The sequence below is a fragment of the Gekko japonicus genome, unplaced genomic scaffold (genome assembly GCF_001447785.1).
Source record: "Gekko japonicus isolate JY-2015 unplaced genomic scaffold, Gekko_japonicus_V1.1 scaffold151, whole genome shotgun sequence".
Taxonomy (NCBI): Eukaryota; Metazoa; Chordata; class Lepidosauria; order Squamata; family Gekkonidae; genus Gekko; species Gekko japonicus.
In genome coordinates this window covers 366,422-390,516 of record NW_015174277.1, presented here as the reverse complement: position 1 = coordinate 390,516, position 24,095 = coordinate 366,422, and the positions used below count along the sequence as shown (strand labels likewise).

The window sequence follows — 24,095 nt, the reverse complement described above, 5'->3', positions numbered from 1 at the left end:
GGAGGAGCGGAGATGAACAGATCATCCATAACGAAGGGTGGTTCCCGCAGAATGGTGAGGTGGTCATGGATCATGGTTCAAGGCGGTTAATTGGGGCAAGTTGGTCCGAGGAACATTTTGTTCAAGCACAGAAGCATGAACATAGGGAATGGAGACAGGGGATGTAGACAAGGTATGCAAAGGATAGGACAGGGAAGGGTGTGGGAATTTGGGAAGAGACAGGGAAAGGGTAGGTGAACACAAAGGGAGAAGGATGAAATGGGGAAGGGAAAACAGCAATGCAGAAGAAAAATAAGGAAGTGGGGGAACAAAAAAAATAAAATATAGGTCAGTACATAGGAAATGCAGGAATTTGGTCAGAAAATGGTTGGTTTATGTACTGTACAAGAAAAACTGAGTAAAATGTAGTCACCCAAGACAAAATATGGGCAAAGTACATCCATATCAAACAGTACATTACATTTCATCTGTACATGAAAAGAAAAGAAAAAAGCATGCAATAGAAACTTTGAAAAAATCTGAACTTTAACTGCATAAGCATGGCTGGTTATGAAATGCAGGCAAAAGTCTTCAAAAAAATGGCACTCTGATCCAAGCATTTTAACATGCAAGAATGTATGAATGATAAAAATAGTATCAAATGATAGAAATATAATGGTTGATATTAAAAACAGAGGCCAATAAAAATGGAACATATATTCAAAGTAGACAGACTGATACAAACTATCCAACATTTCATACCAGCTTTCACAGCAAGTCAAAGTAAAAGTACAAGACAATAAAATGCAAAACTAAACAAAATCTCTTAGATTTCAGAGTTAAGAAAGTATTAAAGTGGAGAATTTTTTGGGAGACAAAATGAATAGTAACTGCAAAGGAAAAAAATTACTAAGAGAGACTGAAGAGTGCCGTGTCAAGATCTCTGGGAGAACCTTCAAAGAAAAATGTGTTAGAGTTGTTCACGTACATTAATACTACAAAATGCAGTGACATGTAAGCATGAAATGAACAAGCAAATAATTAGCAGAGACAAAGAACAAAGCCGCAGTTTCCTTAAAATCTAATTTACAACATGGAGCACATTGGTATTTATAAAATATAAACTAAAAGACATCCAAAACATGCAATATTTACCATATTTTTCTTAGGAAAAATAGGTAGCCGAATAGCAAAGGTATTTTAAAAGGTGCTGGCTACCTAGGAAAACAAAAGTATTTAACTATAATAGAAACCATTAACTAGAATCTACTTGTAAAACAATATGGAGAAGAAAAAATAAAATAAAATTGTAAACTGAACTCAATAAATAAATAATGAAGTGGAAGCAAGCTCAAAACAAAGCAGCATTTTAAAAGTTCACAAATGAAGTAGGAGAAAGAGGAGAGAAGAATGAAACAAGTGGGTTCACTGACCTCTTCATTTAAGTTGCTAACCAGGAGGACTGTATTGCCACCCGCTGAGACTCCAGGCATACCCACACGGCCAGCGGCTGCTGCTGCTGCTGCTGCAGCAGCATTTGGAATACCCAATGGACTCAGCGCTCCTGGAACAGCTGCAACAGGAAGCCCTAATTTTAAAATAAAGCATATTTTACGAAACACACACAAGTCGTTCCAATGTAATCTAATCTAGAAGTCCTATGTTGATCTTGCTCCGCTGTTCATGGAATCCAGTTTGCTTGCTTCCCCTGAATGAAAACCTTACACTTCAAAGCAAACTTGATCATTTTATATTTGCTACCATCATTCTGACAAACTCAACTGTCTGACCTCATCCCTCAACTTTCATATTTTACTGCACTCTCATCTGTGACCTCCGCTCACTGAAGTACCATCTCCTCATCTCTGGGTTCTTTCAGTCTTATTATTGTGTGTAGAGTTCCTCCCACAAAATAATACAAGCAGTATTGCTACTTGCTTCCAATCCTTCCTCCAATTTTTTTGGCCTTAATTTTGAAGCACAATCTATATTTCTTCTTCCTGCTTTGCTTAGTTTTCATGTGAAAAGTTCTTAGAAAAAGATACTTATAGATCACTGCAGTGTGTGTACAAGTACTGATATTACTGCTTACAAACTTCTTGGATTTCTTTCTTTCTGAACAACTAGAATACTTTACACACCTGAGTTAGTTAAATTACAGATATTTCTGCTTTCACTTTCTAGGTATGGAAATTTCTCAAAACATGTTAGGATTTATGATTTTTACAATTTAAAAGGTTTCTTAAGAAGTCTTTTATAGAGCTACCTACCCAGCTATTTTCTTTTTGCTTGTTTATTTCATTCCCCTAAACACTGGTGAGTAAATAACAATGCTACTCAGGTCTGCTCAATGGAACTTACTCCCAGGAAGGCATTCTTAGAATTGCACTCTAAGGATGGATATACTGTCTATATCTAGCTGCCTCAACAATGTCCGTTATGATATGGGATTCAAGTATTTTAAATACATACAGCTAAAGTTTTGAACAATCTCCAGTGGCAAAATAACACGGGAGGGGGGGGGGATATTGTAGCTTAGCCTGCTTCTTCTCTGTACTTACACAGAAGACATTCAAAATGTGTTTCTACTATCTGTCATCCCAAGTGATAAATCTATTCCAACGCTTGGAGGGAAGGATGTGTGTAGGCAAGACCCCAGCCTGTTCCTAAATATGAATATCAAGTGGTACTGTAGAATCCAAAGGACTTAGTAAGTGAGCCAGGGATTTCATGGTAGAAGTCTTTCTTTGCAAAATGTATGCATTGCAAAATGAGCTTCATTGTTATTACTCTCTTCTCCAATCTGATGAGATCAGCATATTACCAACATCCTAAATTATTTACACCTCTACATGAGATGGAGTACTGATTCATGATGGTGGCAAAGCTTTATGCAAGAGGGATAGGTTTTTGAATCTAGAGTGACTTTTTAAAATTAAATGTATTTAGAATACACTCTTTTTTTTGTCTGCAAACTTCAGGGCAAGGAATACAACACCAGAAACAGGAAAGAGTCACAGATCACAATTACCCATAAGTACAAGAAGAGCTTCAGCCAACCTCAGATAGGACCAGTGTTCCCTCTAAACTGAGTTAGTGTTCCCTCTAAACTGAGTTAGTGTGAGCTAGCTCACAGATTTTTAGCCTCCGGCTTACACATTTTTGTCTTAGCTCAGGAAGGATGGCTCCAGAGCAAACTAATTTATGCATTAGCCAAATCGCTCACTCACAACTTTAATGTGAGTAGCTCACAAAGTAGAATTTTTGCTCACAAGACTCCAGAGCTTAGAGGGAGCATTGGATGGGACTGCCTTATTTCTTGGCGTGTCTTATACCAGAAAAAGTAGAAAACAGTCACTTTCACATTCTGTAATCCTGTTGCCAGATTGACATGTTTTTACTCTTTTAGTACCCATCAACTGATAGTATCAGGTAGGTACTGAATAAGGACAGTTATTTTTAGCACAGAAGCCTCTACCAGTTTCCCATGTAAAAGATGAGCAACAGGATGGCAAAATGGGGCCCTGCCTCAAAAATGCACATGGCACAATACACTTATGTGTCTTTAAGGTGAGGCTGTACCCAGGTTTTTTGCACAGTGCATGTGTTCTCATCCTTTACTGATGAGTGACTTCAGAGAAAAATCACCCTCCTTGGTCAGTATGTTTGAGAGAACAGCAGAGTGCTGAAAAGGGACATCTTAAAATCAAAGAATTCTATACTCAAAGCAAGCAACGTGATAGGTAAGCTACTGTTTCACCAAGTTTTGAAATCTCCGTTCTTGAAAACTTAGGAGGGACAACCCTGGGATCCAGAAAGACTACAATCCTGCTGCGAACTGTACTTGTGTTTGTCTACAAAGTGTTCAACATGCACATATTTGCATTATCTTCTGCAATGCTGATTAGGGTAATATGCCACATCTTTTACCCAAAGTATTCTGGTTTTAGGAATCACACAAAAGAACTGGCAAGATTTAAATGTGTTAGGAGGGGTGATGTTGCCCTCACTGGACCCAGACTGGTGCTTAGCAGTTCTCAGTCTACCCTTGCAATCTTTTGAAATAAGGCATTGATACAAATTGACTATTAAACCCTAATGAATGATGGAATATAAAAATAATGCCACTCTCAAAAAAGCAAATTAGAGGTGTATCTCTTATATACATTATTTAAAAAAAACCCTCTGTAAAGGAGCTCCCATATATATCTAGCTCAATTAGCTATTACAGGCCATGTTATTGTCACTGTTACTTAGTTTTTTTAACTTATCAATGAAATTTTATCCAACAGGGCCTGCAAGACGGAGCTCTTCCACAGGGCCTTTAGTTGAAGCAGTGGGCATCCACTTTGATTTGGCCTCCCCCCTCCAGTGACTGCAGATTCTAGAAGATGGACTGGGACCATACTATCATCTGTTGAGGCATGTTGTTGTTTTAAATGCTGATGATTTTATTGATTCCAATGAATTATTACAATATGTTTTAATTTGTAAATCTGCATTAATTGCAGACATACATGTTGGTACCTGCCCTGAGCCTACAATGTGGGGAGGGCGGCATATAAGTCTAATAAAATAAAAATAAATAAGCATTCAATTATCTTCAAGGAGATATAAAAGCAACATGAAGGGCTTTGTATCTTAAGATTACACAACTTTAATGCAACAATTAATTTTAATGAGCTTGTGTTAACTGAGATATTACTGAGGCCTAACAGAGGAAAAAGGAAATTCAGTAACATAACAATTTGTATAAATGAACTAAGCCATCAAGCCATCTTTTTGGTGGTTCTGGGATAGGGCAGTCTTTGACAGATGGGATAGCTCCTCTTGTAGGTCAGTAGACAGGGCCTCATGCATACACATTCACCACAGAAGAGGGAGTTCAGTTCCCAGGCCAAATCAAGAATCTGGAAACAGCTCCAACACTGGACTTGTAACAAGAAAAAAAGCTTGTAACTATTAAAGTCAAACTTAAGGAGCATAAGAAACTGCCAGTTTGGTGTAGTGGTTAAGAGTAGGTTTTACATTTTTGAAGTAGTCCCAGACGGGAAGATTTGCCATACAGCATCATAGATCCAGCTAGATTCAAATCCAGCAGCACCTTAGAGAACAACATGATTTTTGGGTTTGATTGGAGCAGAGGAGAAATGCTTGGGGGCAGAAAATTAGCATCTGTAGTGAGATAAATATCCGTTGCCCGTATTCCGTTCTGGAGGGTCCTATCCTGCATTTGTGAATGAACTGAAGTTCAGCAATCTCACTTTGTCGAGGACTGCCATTCTTATGTAAGCAATGGAATGTCCTGGAAGATAAAAGATTCTCCCACTGGTTTTTGAGAGTTGTATTTTTTAATGCCAGATTTATGCCCATTTACTGTTTTACATAGGCCCTGACCTATTTGTCTAAGGTAAAGAGTGGAAGAGCACTGCTGACACTTGATGGCATATATGTTGGAAGATGAAAAAGGGAATGAACCTGAGAAGGTATGGCTGGTGTTATTAGGGATAGCGACTGTTGTCAGAATGAATACGATCACAGAGTTGGTATCTTGGTTTACCGCAGGCCCTGGTCTTGGAGTCTTTGTTAGAAAGTTCATTATTATGGGTGAGAAGTTGTTTAAGGTTAAGATGCTGTCTGGACAAGAAAAGCCTTGCCTCCCAAAGCCTCTGAGAGAGGACTATCATTGTCCAGTACAGGCAGATCATTAATGATGTGCTGAACTGGTTTGAGCTGAGAGCTCTATGTGACTACCCGTGGCCTACTGTTGTTGTTTAGTTATGATCTATCTCATAGCAGTTATCCCTCAGAATCATTCTAGCTTTGCTGATCTGTTTACTTACTGCTTCAGGTGGATAGTATAATTCCAAAAATGTTTGTTGCAGATCCCACAAGTAGCATTCTCTGACAAAGGGGTTAGAAAAGATGTGGATGTAGTGTAGAACCTGGTGACTGGAGGCATGTAGCTTATACTCCAAAAACGTACACCCTGAAAATCTTGTTGCTCTCTACCAGACTCAAATCTAGCTCTTCTACTGCAGACCAACATGGCAGCTTTCTGAAACTACTATCACAGATCCAGTTGGTGGAAAATCTACATGTTGATAGCAGAGTGGTTTCAACATCTGAGTACACTACACTGAACAGTTTTGCTGCTCATCTTCCAGATTCTGAGGTGTACCTCTTCTGGATGAAGGTGAAGTACTGGCCTCTGACTCAGGTCTGTTTATGATGGCTGGGGTGTCAGTTGCACAAGCTCCATGAATTAGGGTCTCTTGGGCCAATGCAATATGATTAGGATGACTTCCACCTAGAATATTCTGTAACACCCTGGAGATCAGCTTGATGGAAGGAAAGGCAAACAAAAGACTTGCTGGTGATACAAACCAATCAACCTCTATTGCCCCATACGACCTACAAATGAGCTGAAAGTCTCAGCTGAATTGACACACTGCTTAGTTCAGAGTCTTCCTGCCAAGCCTACTGTCATGTTAGATTCTCTGACAATGTGTTCTGCTTTGATCAATGGCAAATGCAATTCCCTCTTATGACAAGTTCCTTGACACTTCCCTATGAAAGTTTCTTGATGGTGTTCCATTTTGCTTATTTAATGGCAGAACACTATGTATATGGATCAGGACATTTTTGTTCTTGATTTTGTCCAGGAACAGAAGCACTAAATTGATCACTTGGAGATACCATCAGATAATACTCTGATTCAAGGGCAGCAATCCTATATGGGTCATGGGCCTAGCTGTGATCAACATGCAAGCTATCTCTGTGACAGGCAATCCCACTGACAGGTGATCCTGTTCCAGCCACTGCTGTTTTCCTCTTGAGTTTCCACTTTCAGATGGCTACCTGCACTGCCGGTGGGATATTTGCCAGGAGTATTTGAAGTGGCCTGGCATGAAATCTGGCCCACCAGACCATGTTCTGTGTGTCTAGGATTTGTGAGACACACACATCATATTTGTATGATGACATTTCAATTGAAATGTTGATTAGATCCCTGATCTTCATCTGTCTTTCACCTGGGAGAGACTGAACTGGAGTTATGCCTCAATATTGACACCCTAGGTGTTACATTCTCAGTTTGGAGATACATTCTCAGTTTGGAGACAAGGGAGCATTTGCCCCAGTATATGATGAAGCACTGTCTCCTGGAGGCACCTTGAACACATCTCGTCTCCTCTGGGAAAGTTTAAATATCCAGTTGAGGCTGATTCCCAGACACCAGAAGACTGAGCATCATCACCACCTTGTAAAGATGCCTGTTGCTGGAAAATGTCTGAAGGGCAGTGCTGACGCTGAAAATGGCTCTCATATATAAAATGATTTCCTGTGACTTTATATCCATGGTAAGATTTACTGAGACTATGGAGTGGAAAGGTTCCTGGTGGCCACAATTACCTATTCTTTGAGTGGAAGTCCTCCATTATTCCACCATCACTGGGGAAAGGAGACAGAAAATGAAGAAAGAAGGAAACAGGAATAGAGGCTTGATACTGGGTTCTCAGGAAGACAAGGGAGAAGTGAAACACATATGTGTTGGCTTTGACACTGCACCCAAGAGTGTAGGCAGCAACACAACACTTGACAGAATGAATTGGTACTGTGATAGACACAGTTGCTAGTGCTTAGCTGCCTTTCAACTGTGTGGATCCTTGTGTCACCCTCCCTCCTCCATTTGCTTGACTGGTCATCTGCTCCATGCTCTTGTCAGACTCTTGTATACCTGAAGCACTTTATTCTGCCTCGCCACAAAGAGGGAGGATGCTGGCCTAGGATGTCCTGGAGACCCTTGGAGATGATGATTCCTACCTCCTGGGAAATGGAAACTATCATGGAAGCCAAGAAAAACATTACTGGCCATTCAATAATTTTAATATTGTATATTTCCTAAAATTGATAAGACTCAGGTAATTGCTATAATTGATCTTGTGCTGGTGACGGTCACGAACCATATTAATAAATTTGATTTTGATTTGAGATCCCCCTTTCAGTTGGTTTGGAATCAATTCTGCACAAAGTCCTATCTGCAAACCAAGAGGAACTATCCCACCAGTTAAAGACAGTTCCCACCTTGGAACCATCAGAGAAAGCCTTGATATCAACCAAAATTAATTAATTTATGGCAAATAGATAGGGGACGTTATTAAGGTATTCACTGGGTCATCAAATTTCATTATTTGTTCAAAAACAGTCTTTACCTAGCTACTGAAACTAAAATCATCCAATACCAGTGAGTATATTCAAGGCTTTACTGTAAATAAAGCAAGCAGCTTTTAATACCTTCCTTAGGATTAACAAAGTCTATCTATCTTTATTTGCTACAATCACAGATCAGCCAAGATTAACACACAGAGTCATCAGCACATCTACATAAAATAAAATTTCAGCCACACGATGCTGATACCAATAGCACAGACTTATTAATAAAAAGCCTTAACCAGCTGCTTCTTTGCTGAGCATACCAAGGTGTAAAGTTGGCCACCTTAAAGGTGGTTTCATTAGAGAGGAGGAGGGATATATAAAATTCACCAGGTCTGCCTGGAAAATCTGGTAAGAATGGAGTTACATATAGTCTCCGCATACAGAGGAAAATTAAACAACACACAATTTATTGTTTCAGCCATGTCTAATTGACAGGGGCAAACATATTTAAAGTAAGGGATACCTGTACATCTCTTCCAACGGAGCTGATGCTAACTCATTAAACTGGGCCAAGGTGAAGGCTCTTCAGTATTTAGGGAATTCTAAATCATACTAGCAGTAAAGCCCGTTGTGGAAATAAATACAACGGGATCTAGAAAGAGGCTCAGGGGGAGTGCTCTGGCTTTGGGCAAACAGTGTCATTTTGCTGTGGTGACCTCAGCAGGGTACTGTGGTGCTGTGGTGACCTCAGCAGTTCCAGAGGAACTGATCTCTGCTCCCTGAAGAGCAGTTGTAATTTTGAGTGATCTGTAGCCCTCACCTGGAAATAGGCAACAATTGTTACCCAGGACGAAATGGCTGGTTTGGAGGGTGGATTCTAAGGCATTCTACCTGTCTGATGTCCCACCCCTCCGCAAACCCCACCCTCTCCAGGCGCCACCCCTCAAATCCCCAGGAATTTGCCAGCCTGGAGTTGGCAACCCCATCTCCTTCGCAGCTAACCATCAACCTACCATTATCTGCCCCTGTGACTTCAGCTGACTTCCGCCCTCCCTTCTGCAGAGCAATTGTAATTTTGAGTGGTCTCCAGCCCTCACCTGGAGATTGGCAACAATGGTTCCCCATGAGGGACTGAGTGGCTTGGAGGGTGGAGTCTATGGCATTGTACCTGTCTGAGGTCCCACCCCTCCTTAAATTTCACCCTCTTCAGGCTCCATCCCTCAAATCTCCAGGAATTTCCCATCGGGAGTTGGCAACCCAAAGGGCAAAGTAGGTGACTGGACCAAACTTAGTTGCCTACCAACAGGCACTGAGGGGAAAGTAGGGTTGCCAGCTATAAGGAGGGAAATACCTGGAGTTTTGGGGGGTGGATTCTGTAGAGGGCAGCATGGGGGGGGGCGGAAGGACTCAGCAGGTATAATGTCATAGGGTCTACCCTCCAAAGCAGCCATTTTCTCCAGGGGAAACTGATCTCTGTCATCTGGAAATCAATTGTAGCAGTGGGAGATCTCCAGGTCCCACCTGGAGATTGGCAACCCTAGGGGAAAGTCAGCTGCACAGCAGGGGGTTGAAGAGAATGGTTTGATGGGTGCTGGGCCAAGATTGGCAACAATAGTTCCCCAGGAGCAAATAGCTGGGTTGGAGGGTGGAGTCTATGGCACTGTAACCTGTCTGAGGTCCCCCTCTCCGGCCTCCACTCCTCAAATCTCCAGGATTTTCCATACCTAAAGCTGGCAACTTTATCTCCTCCCCTCTCAGTAGCCTCTTATTTTGCCTTAAATTGGTTTTGATGCCAGCAGAGTGAGAAAATGCCAGAGGCTCTGGGTGGGTGCCTCATCGTAAATGCACCAAACAATTCCTAAAGATTTGCCAAAACACTACTCTGTCGACAAATTGCAGCACTTTGAATTAGCACCAGAGCTTTAAGAGCTCTCCAGCTGTCACCTGGAGACTGGCAACAGCTTGTTTGGAGGGTGGGGAGTATGGCATTGTATCTGTCTGAGGTCCTCCTCTTTCTCTTCCTCCTCCTCCTCCTCAGACCCCACCCTCAGCAGGCTTCATTCCTAAACTATCCTGGAAGTTTCCAACCTGGAGTTGGCAACCCTATGTCCTTTCCAGGCAACCAACAGCCTAACCTTTATCTGCCTGTCTGTCTTCAAGTTTACTTCCCCCCCCCAGCCTCTGCCTAGGGAAAGCAGCTGTCATCATTCTCCTCTCCCCCTATGAGGTATGTTAAGGTTGAAAGTGTGTGAATGGTCCATAATCCCCCAGGCAGCTTTTAAAACATGATCCTGGGACCTACACACCACCAGAACTGCCTTGTGGGGGGGGGGGGAGTATGAGGTGTGGAATGGAGTGAAGTCCAATCAGCTTCCATATGCAAAAGACCTTGAAGGTTCCATATGCAACTGACATTCCAACTGCCTTGCGGGGAGGGGTGAGTTTGAGGTGTGGAATGCGCTTCTTTATTTCAAAGGATTAATTAAATTAATCCAGAAGGGTTAACATTTAATTTAAGCCAGAAGGATATCACTTCAAACCAACCTTGTGCTTCATGTGGCATCATACCTGACTCTAATCTAAAAAAGGCATTGGGACCCAAATTATGGATCTGAGAAATTTAGAGTGTATTGCCTCTAGGGAACAGAAATCTTTGTATAAACATAGCTGTGAGCCATACATAAGTTGGGGAATTACCTTACCCTGAAAGACTCTGAGCACATAAGGAATATGTGAGCCTCCTTTTGTGAAAAAGAATCTCAGGGCAGCCAATATTGCTCTGTGAGAAGTCTCAATAGTGAGAAGTCTCAATCGCATGGGCCATCTTGAGCTTTCCATGAATCAGCTGGCTGCAAAACCAAGCCTAGCTAGTTTCTGCATCAAAGTTAAGCAAGATCTACAGATACAAAAAACTGCACTGTGGAGCAGCACATGGTGTTCAAATGCAGAGATTTTGACACTTTGGAGTCATACCACACTCACCCTTCCAGGATACTAACTGAAAAGAAACATTACCTTCTCAGTCATCATGGTGCCCCAGCTCTACAATGCCCTCCCCACTTGGACACTCAGCTGGAACTAGATCTGTTGCCTTTCTGGTACCAGATAAAGATGTATTTGTTCTCCCAATGTCTTTTCCTTCCCAAATGCATTTCTTCTTTCATTATGTTCTCCCTCTTCCATAACCTCACATCACAATATCTTCCTACTACTACACAAGGCAATTCTTTCTCCTTCCCTTTTGCATAAGTACTTGTGGAAAAACACTACGGCCCTAATCTCTTTACCTCAAAGGTAACCTCTTCCTCCATTTTCTATCACTGGATCACATGGCAAACCTTTCAGTTTATTTCTTCCTACTTTATAGAGACTCCTCCAACATAAACATGGGTGGGTTTGGGGGTTTTTTTTTGGGCTGTTTTGGAAGATAAAATGTCTATTTAATGTCTTTGATAACAGAATAAGCTTTTAGTAATCTCTAACAGTGTTTGTGCCCCTTTCAATAAATTCCCTAAGCAAAATTCAACACTTCATTATATTAAGGAATTACTGTGATAAGGACTTGCACAGCAGAATGACAAGGACTTGTGTATTTAAATAAAACACAGAAGGGATTTGCTGTGATCAAAGTATCCAAGTGCACCTTGGAATGACGTCAGTTTACAATCAGTACTGAATTTGGAAACTTTTAAATTCCCCCCAGGGATAAATTATGTCACCTTCATAATGCTATTGCTCTTCAGATGAAAGAAAGACCTAGTAAACTTCCACACGGAGAGATTTTCCTCGTGTAATTTTGCTTCATAAGTACAAAATATACATAATTAGAAGGAATCAAGAGCCATAACTGACAATACATTTGAAAGCAAACCATTTTGTTTGTTGATGAATTCTATGAAAAGATAAGTGCTCATTAAAAATGATGCTCAATCAACAATCTCAATGATCGATGGCTGCAAATTAATGAGATGGAGACCAGAGCATATGAATATGTCGGGGTGAAGATAATCTGCTAAAATCTCATTTTCTAATCCTGGACATCCAGAAAGATCCAGAAATAGCATTAGGCTATACATACCTTGGATGAATTAAAGACTTGGCAAGAAAGGCTATGCATGTGTAGTGCTGGATTAGAATGGTTTATTTTACATTAGGAAAGGGCAGGCGTAGGTAACTACCCAACAATATTTTACACAGTACATGTGGATCTATAATTTGGTATGGTCAATGAGATCACTGCACTGGGCTTCTGTGAACCTTCTCATTCTCACTTCTATCTGACAAATGTAATAAACAAAATTCAATTTCATGCATAATGACCTATAGACATACTCACAGTTTACTGTATTTCCCTTTGAAGCAATATTCATCAGCACAAAGCAAAAGGTATATTTAATTGTATTTTGATCAACCACGCTGTTGCCCCACGATTAAGAAAACTGCAAGATTTGTATGATTTGAGACACAAACAAAATGGACCCCCCCCCCATGTCATGGAAGTGATTCTCCAGTTGTATGTGTTTGCATTCATTCTTAAATTGTCATCTTGTGAAAACCAGAATCCCACGTATAAGTATTTTCTGGATTGTTACTTAAGGCATTGAAGTGTTTTACTTAGCAGCACCTGTATGAAGTTACCTTACAGTGGGATTGATAACAGCTGGGAACAGTTATTGTTTAACAGTTGGTCATCTACACAGCATTACAGCTTAAATGTCAGTTTGACAGCTAGTGATCTAGATTTCATTTTATATCAGCTAGATTAAGTAACTGATCATGCTGATTGGAGCCTTGGAGCTGTAAGCCGCTTAGGGTCAGTGTCTAGAGGTTAGTTAGGTTTCTTGTTTTGTCTTTGTCCCATTGTACACTCTATTCCCTTATTTGTATGTTTTTATATTTTGTCTATTTTTGTAATAAATCCCTAAAACTGTGTTTTTAAACATTAGAGTGAGTTACTAGCCCAGAACCCAAATTTATTTTGGTCCAATGCCATACTTATGCTACCAAAAAGATTTTTTATCAATTGGGTATAATTACATTTCTTTTAAAAAAACCTTGGCCAATTGACATTACTGGGACACCCCGATGTTGTGACATCCCAATCCCCCATATTTTGCTCCGAGGTAAAAAAGAAAAAGACAAAATTACTCTCAGTGCTTTAGGAACATGCAGTAACAGGAGATAATTATTCAAGGATTAGATTTGCAAAACTTTTCATATGACTAATGATCATGCAACACTGCAAAGACAGACATAAAAAGTAACCAAAATTCTATAGCCCAAGATCTGACCTATTCACACATATACTCTCCTTCCTGGTCCTCATTGGTGTCTTAGAGCAGTTACATTAAATAGAAGACACAGTTTTCCTACTATGCAACTATTGTTATTTAATTCCCACCAACAGTCAACAGCCCCTCAGTGTCCTCAGGACAGTGCCTTAATTACAACAAACATCTTCCTACTATTTCAAAAAGTATGTTTAACAAGATGAATTAGTGGGACAGAATTAAAATGATATAGATAAAACAAATCAGTATGAGCAGCTGCCATCTGTGGCATATATGCCTTTACTGTGATTGAAGAAAATAAAATTAATGGAAAGCATATAATTACTCAAAACCTCCCTGAATGAGACAAGAAAATAAAGTCTTTAAGGAATTTACTCTTTGATGTGCCAGCAATATATTTTTTTACCTTGTTGTTACTCAAGCCCCATAGGAAATACTATGCTGGATTTGGTGTGAGTATTTTTTATTTAGATATAAGTAGCATGAAAAATATGCTTGCTGAAAATATACTGGTATTAACTCAGTCCAACCTGAACAGAGAGGCCAGTTGCAACTACAACTGTAATTAAAGATATAATGTAGCTCTTTTGGTTGATGGTAATTGTGAATGTGGGTCTCCATGAGCTGTACCACGGAGTGTCTTGATGAACTTTAACACACCAATTAAGGCAGTGTGGTGCAGTAATCAGAATGTTAGACTAGGATCTGTAAGACCACTGTCTGAAACCCTACCCTACTCTGCTACAGAAGCTTGATGGATGACCTTGGGCCATTCACACACACTCAACCTAATCTACCTCACAGGGTTGTTGTAAGGATAAAATAGATGAGAGGAGAATGATGTAAGCCATGTTGAGTCCCCACTGGGGAAACGGGCAGGGTATATATGAAGAAAGTCTAAATGTGTATATCCATAAGGGACAAAAATTAAACTAGGGATATCAGCTACAGAACTGATGCAATTTTGAGTACAGAATACAATTTTATTTTCTTTAAGTCTAGGCACTATTGATTTTTTACCTGCTTCCACACAAAAAGCATAGTTTAAAAAACCCACCTTGTATTAAACATTCAAGAGAACATTAGAACAGAGCAGTAAGCGGGAATTGAACAGATAGAGGAGATAATACTTTGGAGACTGAGGCAAAACCTGAAGCTCTTGCTCTCAACTATGTGAGGTCAGACCATCTCATTCGCTATCCAAGAGTATTAAGAGAGCTGGCACATGAAGCTGCAAATATGCATTAGCATTCATTTTAATAAAGCACTTCACTCTGGATGACTACCCAATGAATCTTAAAAACCTATATTCAAAAAAGGAAATAAAAGCAACTTAAGTAATGGCAGATATATTAGTTTAACTTCACTGTCAGATACTCACCAAGTTAGAACTACTAGTAGCAATACAAGTAACATGGGTAAGGAATTAGATAACAGCATAAGACAGACGCATTTATGGAAAACCAAGCTTACAAACTGAAAAGTGGTAACTAACAAAATGCCTCTTGGGGCCTAATTTATTCAGAATTGTCATTAATGGACTTGTGGATGAAAACAGGAGTATATGACTACAATTTACAGCTGACACCAGCTTAGAAGGCATTGTAAATAGACAGAACAAGAGGAGAGAGAGGAGGAGGAGAGAGAGAGTACAAACAAGAGGAAAAACCATCATACCTAGAAGTGAGGTCTCCTTTGCAAATGCAGCTGCAATAGCTGGGTCCAGAGCTGGTTGGCCATCACCAGAGGGAAGGTCAGGACGAGTATAATCCCTACTTTTATCATTATTGTACTTTACATTCAAGTTGACCAATTTGGAAAAGTCAATCCGTAAGGTACAACAGGCATTATAAATATTCTGACCATCTAATGCCTGGAACAAAACAAAAATATTAAGATACAGGTAACTGAAAGATTAGAAGATGCAGCACATTCCTTATGTTCCCTGAAATAAAGGGGACAGTATTTATAAATGGTTTCACTAGCCATACCTTGTATATTTTACTTGTGCCCTACACTCAAACTCTCATGAGATAGAATTAAAGATTCTTCCCATATACTATGACATTCTCAGCACACCCCAATTGCATTACTGTACTATATAGTGTTGGTACCTATTAGATTCCTGTTTCCAACTGCTACTCTCAAAAAAGCAAAGTGTTTTCCCCCCAGTGTTGAGAAAAAGTCCTTCCCAAGAACTTAGCTACCCGATATATATTCCTAATAGGTTCTCTAGAGATCTTGGCAGTATAAGTTAACATTGTACTAAAGCCATGCACTAAATAAGAATCAAAACATTAAGGCTGGAAAATTTCACCATGGCCCTAATATGGAATTAAATGTTTTCAGTTGCCACATTTAATAGTAGTCAGATAATAGCAGTCTAATGGTACTGGCTATCATTTTGTTAATGAATGTTTATTGCTACTCTATGCCCATTCTGATGACCTGAAACCCTTAGACTTATTTAGGGATGAGTTATCTTGTCCTGGATGCTTCCCAGGTCCTAATAACTTTCTCCCAGAGTTTGTTTAAATGAAGCCTGGTTTTTTATATATTTCTTGACTCTGCTCTTGAACCATCCTGGCATCCTCTTGGACTTCGTTTGTCCCTTTCTAAGCTATAGTATACATAACAGATGAGCCTTTGTTGTCATGGTTTATTTCACTTCTAAGAATTTTGTCAAGTTTGGACCTTCTTGGTTCTCCCTTTCAACTTCTTTTTAACAAATTATTTCATTTTTGACAAATTTTATTCTTTTTGAGATTAAATGGGGTAATGATAAACTTTCTAGGAAACTTGCATGTATGTTGAATGTCAGTGTTTCTTATAATTTCAGTATTAATTGCATCTCACGTCAGAACCTGTCCACATTAAGTCCAGGATTGTCTCATCTCTAGTCATATGTGTGCAGATAACAGCTCTGAGAGAACTATGGCTTGACCCAGGTCATCCAGCAACTGCATGTGGAGGAGTGGGGAATCAAACCCAGTTCTCCCACATTAGAGTCCGCACTCTTAACCACTATACCAAACTGGCTCTCCACTCCACCAAACTGGTGGTCCTCCTGATGGCACCTGGCTTTGGTCACTGTGTGACACAAACTATTGGACTGGATGGGCCATTGGCCTGATCCAACATGGCTTCTCTTATGTCCTCTGATAGGGAGTGTGCTATCCCACAAGAACAGTTGATACCTGGCCATTATGCACTAGTAACTGGCAACTTTGAATATTATTTATTTATTTGTTGAATTTATACCCTGCCCTCCCAGCCAAGGCCGGCTCAGGGCCCAGAATAACAGGGCTATAATAACAGGAATAACAGAGATATAAATAATTTAGCCTACTTCTCTGAGTTTGCAGCCCTCACTATGAACAGAGGCTGAGTGTTGAGAACCCTTGTTCTTTCCCTGGATCAAGTTGACCACTAGGGAGTTGACCATGGGTTGTTAGGATAGAAAAGAAAAGCCTTCTTGTTTAATTCTGTATTGGTTCTCAATTCTGCGGATCGATAGTGGCACAGATGCAGGTTTGAGCCAGGGCTCTATAGTTACTTCTAACAGTCCCTCCATGATGGGGAAGATAACTGGACTTTGTGGAGCTAGGATGCATCACCTTGAATTCTGGATCTGTGGCCTCAGGGGAGGGGCACAGCAGATCTCGATTTTGAGTGATCTTGCTATACAAATAAGTTGCTCTCTATAGAGCCTAAAGTCTTCACTGGGGGAGTATATGGATGGGCTCTGGAAGCTGGAACTTTGAAGATGGTCCCAAGGCAAAATCAAAGTCCTGTTTATTATGAAATGACTGGTCATAGTAGGGCTGAGAATGTGATCTCGGTTCCATTAGAGAGTCGGGGCTTTCTCTTGTGTTCTTCTAGTTAGTGCGGGGCGGGGGGGGGGGGGGGGGGGGGCATATGGATCACAGTTTTGGTAATCACCGTAGGTACAGGGTCTTCTATGAAAGACTACAGAGGAGACTAAGGGGGGTGCACTGTCAGATCCAACTGACATATCAGATCTGATTGATGGGATGATGTTGGTTGACAACATGAAGTTGGTGGTCTGGAGTTGACAAGTTCACCATCAGACAATGGAGCCATCACTGGAGAGAGGCCCGATGGTGAGAGTTTGCAGGACCAGTTCAGTGACAGGTTTGACTGATGACTGTGTCAGAACTGTGATTTTGTGATGGGAGGAGGATGACAATTTTATCAGCATGCTTATGTTTGTTGTGAGCCTTTTTGGGAGGAGGCTCTGAAGCACTTCTCCTGGGTAATACCAGGGTAGTAGGGGCTTGTGCCCTTTTAGGTGTTGTAGCCAGAGCTGGGGGCTCTGAAACTAGTCCTGGATCTGTCAGAACTGATGACAAACAGTCTGTCTGGATTCAGTCATGGCATCATGCTCAGACAGTTGTCGAAAGCAACACCAGACAAGGCTTTGTCCCACAGAGCTGCTTTCAAGTGCAATGATCTGTCATGTCTGGCCTTGGGAGTGAACTGTCTATGTAACAGGGAACCTCAAGACATTGTGCTCTTCACCATGGCATGGTAGACAGAAACTATGGTCATCTGTATGGGGAATTTTTTGAAAAGAGCTTTCTGGCCATGATATTTAAGGCTGTTCACTCAAAACTCCTTGTATTGTTGAGACCTGCAAAGCATAGGAAAAGGCCAAAGGCCACAATTTCTTCACACAGAGCTTCAAAGAACAGAACCTCTCTCCACTGTGGAAGAGGGAGAACTGAAGGAAGGGCACTCTACCACCTCCTTTTATGCTGGAAAAAAGCAGGAAAGCAGCATGGAGAAGGGGGAAAGAAGAGCTCTCTGGAGCTTTTAAGCTTCAAAATATCTCTGTAGCAGGCCTACACATGCACAGTAACCCTTGTGGGACTGTACAGGTACCACAATAATGAACTGTTTCTTTTCAAATTCATTATGTTTGGTCACACAGCAATAACCACAAATAGCCAACAATGGCAGCAGCAAGTTATGACAGTCAAAACAGGCATCCCTTTCTCACAGCTAACTTTCAACGATAACATTTTCCACAGAGTCCTATAAACATGGCTAATTACAAACAGTCACATTCCCTCTTTCAAATGACATGGAACAGGATGTAAATGCAAATATTCTGGGTCAGTGTAACAACAAATACACAGGTGACATTGAATGGCTAATTGTAGTTTCAATGATAGAAACTGAATAATCTTTCCCAAATAATCTTTTCCTGCCGAACTCATGAAAAGGGCCTAAATTTTATGTATACGTAATACATGAAACACAGAACACACGCCTAGGAAGCCTCAAAGAGGTGGCACAAAGGCAGAAAAGTATCTAATTTGTGGATACTACTATTGTAATTTTTTTTTAAAAAATGAGCTCAAAAGTGGCTCTAAATGAGCATTCACAAAAACATCTCACAGCATGCATGCACATAATTAGCATCTCTTAGATGATGCAAACATTTGCCATCTGTTTTGAGACCTCAAGGAAACCAATCCAGCCTATGGAACACAGCCTGTGTTGACACTATGAATAGTTTTGGTGATAACGCTTCTCCTCTTTCACACCTCTTCTCAGATTTCCTTTTCATCTCTCCCTTCTCTTCAGCAGTATTTTATTTGATTATCACCACATTTTAAGAACAAGCAAGTGATGTCATACAATGCAGACAGCAGGTACATTAAGTTAAAAATCACTACCCTCACAACAAATAAACGAAAAATGAGAGCTTTAATTGGTGAAGTAATGTTGCCTGTTCAGACCATCAGAAAACCAGTAAAAACCAAAAATATTGGTGCAGCTATTATTTTTATATTATACATCTAAAAACTGCTAATTAACCTCTTCCACTTCAGGCTAAGTGGTCAATAAACAAGGATGCAATATTCAGTCAGACAGATTAATATAGCTATTTAACCTATTACTAGCTTTCTGATTTAAGAAGGATCCCAAATTTAATTTTAAATTAAAAATTATTAGTATTCACAAAAAGCCATTAGTAGCAGATATTATATTAACCATCCCAACATTCTCTAGACCCCAGAGACCTAAAACAGTCCAACTTAATCTGAGCTCACATGGTTCCAGCATTACTCTTCCATGAGCTTTCTTGCCACTCCTCCTAAATACGGCAGTGGAGGATGTACAGAAGTACCCTTCAAAGACAAAATCTCATGGTCTTGTCTTGGTGGGCATGCTCTTTCTATTTATTTGTTGTTAAATTAAAATGTCCCAGCCTAATATGATAAATTCATAGAAAGTAGCATTCCACATGCTGATGCAGATATGAATCTATATCCTGATGACACTGAATTGCCTGGATGTGTATGTTGATGCATGTACATTTCCACTTAGGCCTAAAAGATGCCTATGAATAGAAGTGGATCATGAACAAAATAATGTATTTTCCCCTTTAAAATGACTGCTTTTATTCATAGAAACTGTGCAAAATTTAATAGTCAAAATAGTTTTGTTGATAGGACTAGCAACAAGCCTTCTGCCTAAGAGAAAAAAAATGCCCTGGGCTCAATGTACTCAGCGAGGTCCACATTCAACTTTATTGTTGAAAACCTGTATCCACAGCTTTCATGAATGCTCATAAAGCACACACACACACGCACGAATACCAGGCCTCTTTGCCATAGCAATATGAAATTATTCATACACTTGTCAAATTAGCATAAGTTTTATGGGTCACTAACAGAATTTTCATAAAGTATAAGGATTTAAGCGTTTATTATTTATACTGGTAGTTCACCACATTATTTTCTCTGCAATGTATTACTGTAGTTACTCAAAAGGATGACAACCCTGAATGTAAGACAAACCCCTCCCCCCCCAAGTTAAACTCTCTTTTTTTACTGGGCATAACTAATACTGTGAATAAGACAATGTCCTCTTTTTCTGATGACACACCTGGCAAAAACCTAGTCTTGTATTTGAGTAAGTACAGTACCCTCTTGTGCTTAAGAATAATTCATAGATTTTTAAATAAACTGCATGATGACTAGTGGTTAACATGCTAACCATGGATGATGAACACTGAAGCTTTGCCAAATCCAGGAATAATCTCCGAGGCTAGGACGACGTGTGGGTAAAAAACCAATAAAATGAGAACTAGCACCTTTATTCAAGTACCAGCCTAAAGCTGAACCATCATATTCTTAACAAGGCAAAAAGGCAACAGCTCAGGCCAAAGACTCACAGGCTATAGGTTCAAGCATGATGCACTGATATAAAATAAAATAACAAATTATTAATTTGAAGACATTAAGAAAAAAAGGCTTTTTGAAACCAAAGTGAAATTATTTAAATCAAACTGCAGCTTTCTAATTCATGTATTTCCCAAATAAGTGTGCCTATCAATTGGTAGATAAAACAATAAAAGCATATTGGTTTTACAACTAAATAGAGCTTTTTCACTACTTAGCAACATAACACAAATCCATGTAAAAATTACATGCCTCAAACATACTAACCCTGTGCTGTTCCTCAGCATTCTGTATCTCACTAGAGTCTTTCCTGCCCTGATATACACATAGCTGGCTTTGATACCAAGGCCAACAAAGCATTCCAAGCAATGTATTTTTTATCTGTGTGTCCAATTGGCTTTGCAGTGTGTGTGAAGTGTGGCCTTGAATCCTGTCTGTTGTGTCTATTGTGCTGTGTCTATTGTGCTCTTACTGCTGGCCAAAAACTTTACATTATTCTCAGTACCCCCCCCTCGTGGGATTCAAACTCCTTACTCGCTCGCCACAACCGTACCTTTTTTTACTGGTGAGAGATAGGGGAGATGACAGGAACACCTAAGAACAGCAGTTCTGTGTTCTCTTTTGTGCAACAACCTGATTCTTGGGTATTATTTGGGCCAGGGTACCCCCATCCCAAAGACGTCCGCTTAGCCTTGACCAGGGCCAGGGCTTTCTCTGCCCTGCTTCCGGCCTGGTGGAATCAGCTCCCACTGGCGATCAGGACCCTGCGGGACCTTTTATTATTCCAGGCCTTTGTGGCGGTGGGCATCTATCTTAGATGGCCTCCCTGCTCTAGTTCCCAATTCACTGAAAGTGCCCATTTGATTTCACCCTGGGGCTAGAGATGTGAAGGCCCGGAAAAAAACCGGAAAAATTCGAAAAAACCCGTTTTTTTTTCGTTTTTTCCCCCGGAGGTTTTTTGTTTTTTTCCGAAAAATTGGAAAAATTTAAAAAAGAAAAGAAAAGAAAAAATGATTATGGAACGTTTTATTTTAACATGATGAATAAAATATTTTAAGACAAGGTGTTCAAATATTTTCCAAAACCAAACAAAGGTTAGTGGAAAGGAGGGCCAATATTAAAACCTTTTCATAAAAAGAGGTATATAAAACATATATAGGGGCCCAATTACAACCAATATATATAAAACATAACCATAACCAGGGCTAAAAAAGTTTTATATATATTGGTTGTAATTGGGCCCCTATATATGTTTTATATACCTGTTTTTATGAAAAGGTTTTAATATTGGCCCTCCTTTCCACTAACCTTTGTTTGGTTTTGGAGTTCTTTGTTAGGTTTAGTTTTTTTCCCTTTCTTGTTCCTGCTTCCAAATATTTTCCAAATCATTTCTAAAATATATATATATGGTATCAGATTGATCTAATTTCTGTGCACTGAGGACAAGCCAGTCCTAGGTTACAAACTGAACTCTCCAATGCAAGATGCATCTCTTCCTTTAGGAGGTGCTATTGTCAGAAGAAAATAAAAAGGTTTCAGTTTTGTTTTTGCATGTGGGTGGGTATTCTGTTTGTAATAATTGTTTGGATACACTATATTTTTAATATGCTAGTTGTGATAATTTCATGCCAAATAAAAATGTCCATAGTCATATTTTATGTTCCTAAAGTAACAGAATGACTTTCAATCTAGAAAAGACAAAAGAAATGCTAATGTAGCATTTTTTTCAATTTTTCCAAAAAATTCCGTTTTTTTCCGGAAAAAAACCCGGAAAAAACCCGGGTTTTTTTCCGAGCTTCAAAATTTCCGGAAATTTTACATCTCTACCCGGGGCCCAAGCAGATTGATATGAAACTGCTGCTACCTGTGTGAATTTTATTGTTTTAATAACTTTAATGTGATTTTATTGTAAAGAGTCTTGGGACTCAGTTTCCTGTGATCCACACTGAGCCCACTTTGGGGATGGCAGGATAAAAATCTCAAAATAAATACATAAAAATAAATTATCCCTTTGCACCCCAAGGGACCAGAACCCATGCATAATCCCGTGTGGTCTCTCAAAAGGTACATAATTACAGAACGAGAGCTAAAATCTCATTTATGGAGATTAAAGGAGGCAAAACCTGTCAGAAATAAAGGCTCTATACAAAAGACAACACTAATGTGCGCCTTCTCAGAAGTGTTATATGCAACAACAGGGCTCTCACTGGGCATACTATAGTCCTCTTTCTAGTGGAGGGTGCTGTGTTGCCTTTGTTCCTTTCCTTTTTCTGTTCTGTGTAAGGGGGTGACATCACAAAGGCTCATCGGAAAGCACTGGTTGGCTCCTTTCATATATGGTTAACATGGGGAAGCCATTCCACTGCATGACTGTGGGCATCAGCAGTGCTGCTAATGGACTCCAGTATAGTCATTATGCTTTCAACTCCTAGGATTCAGAACTTATCTGTTGAGAAAGCACAGGTTATGGCAGAGGTCCCCAACATGGTGCCATGGTGCTCACAGACACCTTTTCTGGTCCTTGCCAAATGTTTTGAGGAAGTGGATGGAACTAAGTAGAGCTTTTGCCCAGCAAGGCTTCTGACTGGCTGTGCAGATTTTAAAAAATGTTGTTTTGGCAGCAGCTGCCACCACAGCACAAGGATCTTTACTGTGTGACTGAAGTTAAGCTGTGGAAATCATTTTGTAGCTGGCTCCACCTTCTGCAGCAGCCATTTTGTGGCTGGGCCCACCACACCATGTTGGAATTCCCATGGATACTCACAGGATCTAAAAGGTTGGGAACCCTTGTCACAGTCAGCTACATGCCAGCTTTTTAAGGCGGCTTAGGACTGCTCTGCCCATATCTCAAACTTTCCAGAAAAAGAGAGCTGGTTAGTAATAGGCAGAAGAATATTTCTCTCTGAAATGGAAAGCAACCTCAGGAATGAACTCTTCCAGGAACATACATGGCCACTGGGAATAGTCAGGAAAATCAGCGACTATTAGTACCTTTTGCTGACAGATCACAGGATCCAACCCATAATTTCCATAAATATAATCATATAACCTGTTGTGTCATAATGCTTTACTGAAAATTTCGGCGGGGGGGGGAGGGGTTAATAGAAAGACGTAAGATTCAACTCAATAGTCTGGTTCAGAATTCCCTATCCAGGCTTGGTTCATATACCCCCCAAAACTCTCCTTCCCTCTCATGTGCCAATTTCAACCCCTGTTTCCTGATTTCTCTCTAAACATAGCCTGACCATGTTGCAAGCTAACCTCCAAACCACAATTTGAAACTACTTATTATGCCTTTCTCCTCCACAATACTCAAGGTATTGAACAGAGGGTTCTTAGTAGGTCTCATGTCACAGTACTAACCAGACCCAGATCTGCTTGATTTCAGCAAGGTTGCTTCATCATGTGCCTTCACATCATATCCTGGCTTATGTGCTAACCACAGTTAACT

At 40.1% G+C, this 24,095-nt stretch overlaps 1 protein-coding gene across 2 annotated transcripts in view; it reads right to left on the bottom strand.

Annotated features, from left to right (window-relative positions):
• The window catches only part of PTBP2 (polypyrimidine tract binding protein 2), an 84,538-nt gene that overhangs the window by 3,787 nt on the left and 56,656 nt on the right, over positions 1-24,095 (bottom strand). Inside the window, exons 8-9 of one of the 2 annotated variants that reach the window (XM_015423792.1) lie at positions 15,105-15,300; positions 1,413-1,567 (exon numbers count right to left, since the gene is read on the bottom strand). In XM_015423792.1, the coding sequence (XP_015279278.1) occupies positions 1,413-1,567; positions 15,105-15,300 (351 nt within the window). The remainder of the gene's footprint in view (positions 1-1,412; positions 1,568-15,104; positions 15,301-24,095) is intronic. The other variant, XM_015423793.1, reaches the window with a different exon arrangement.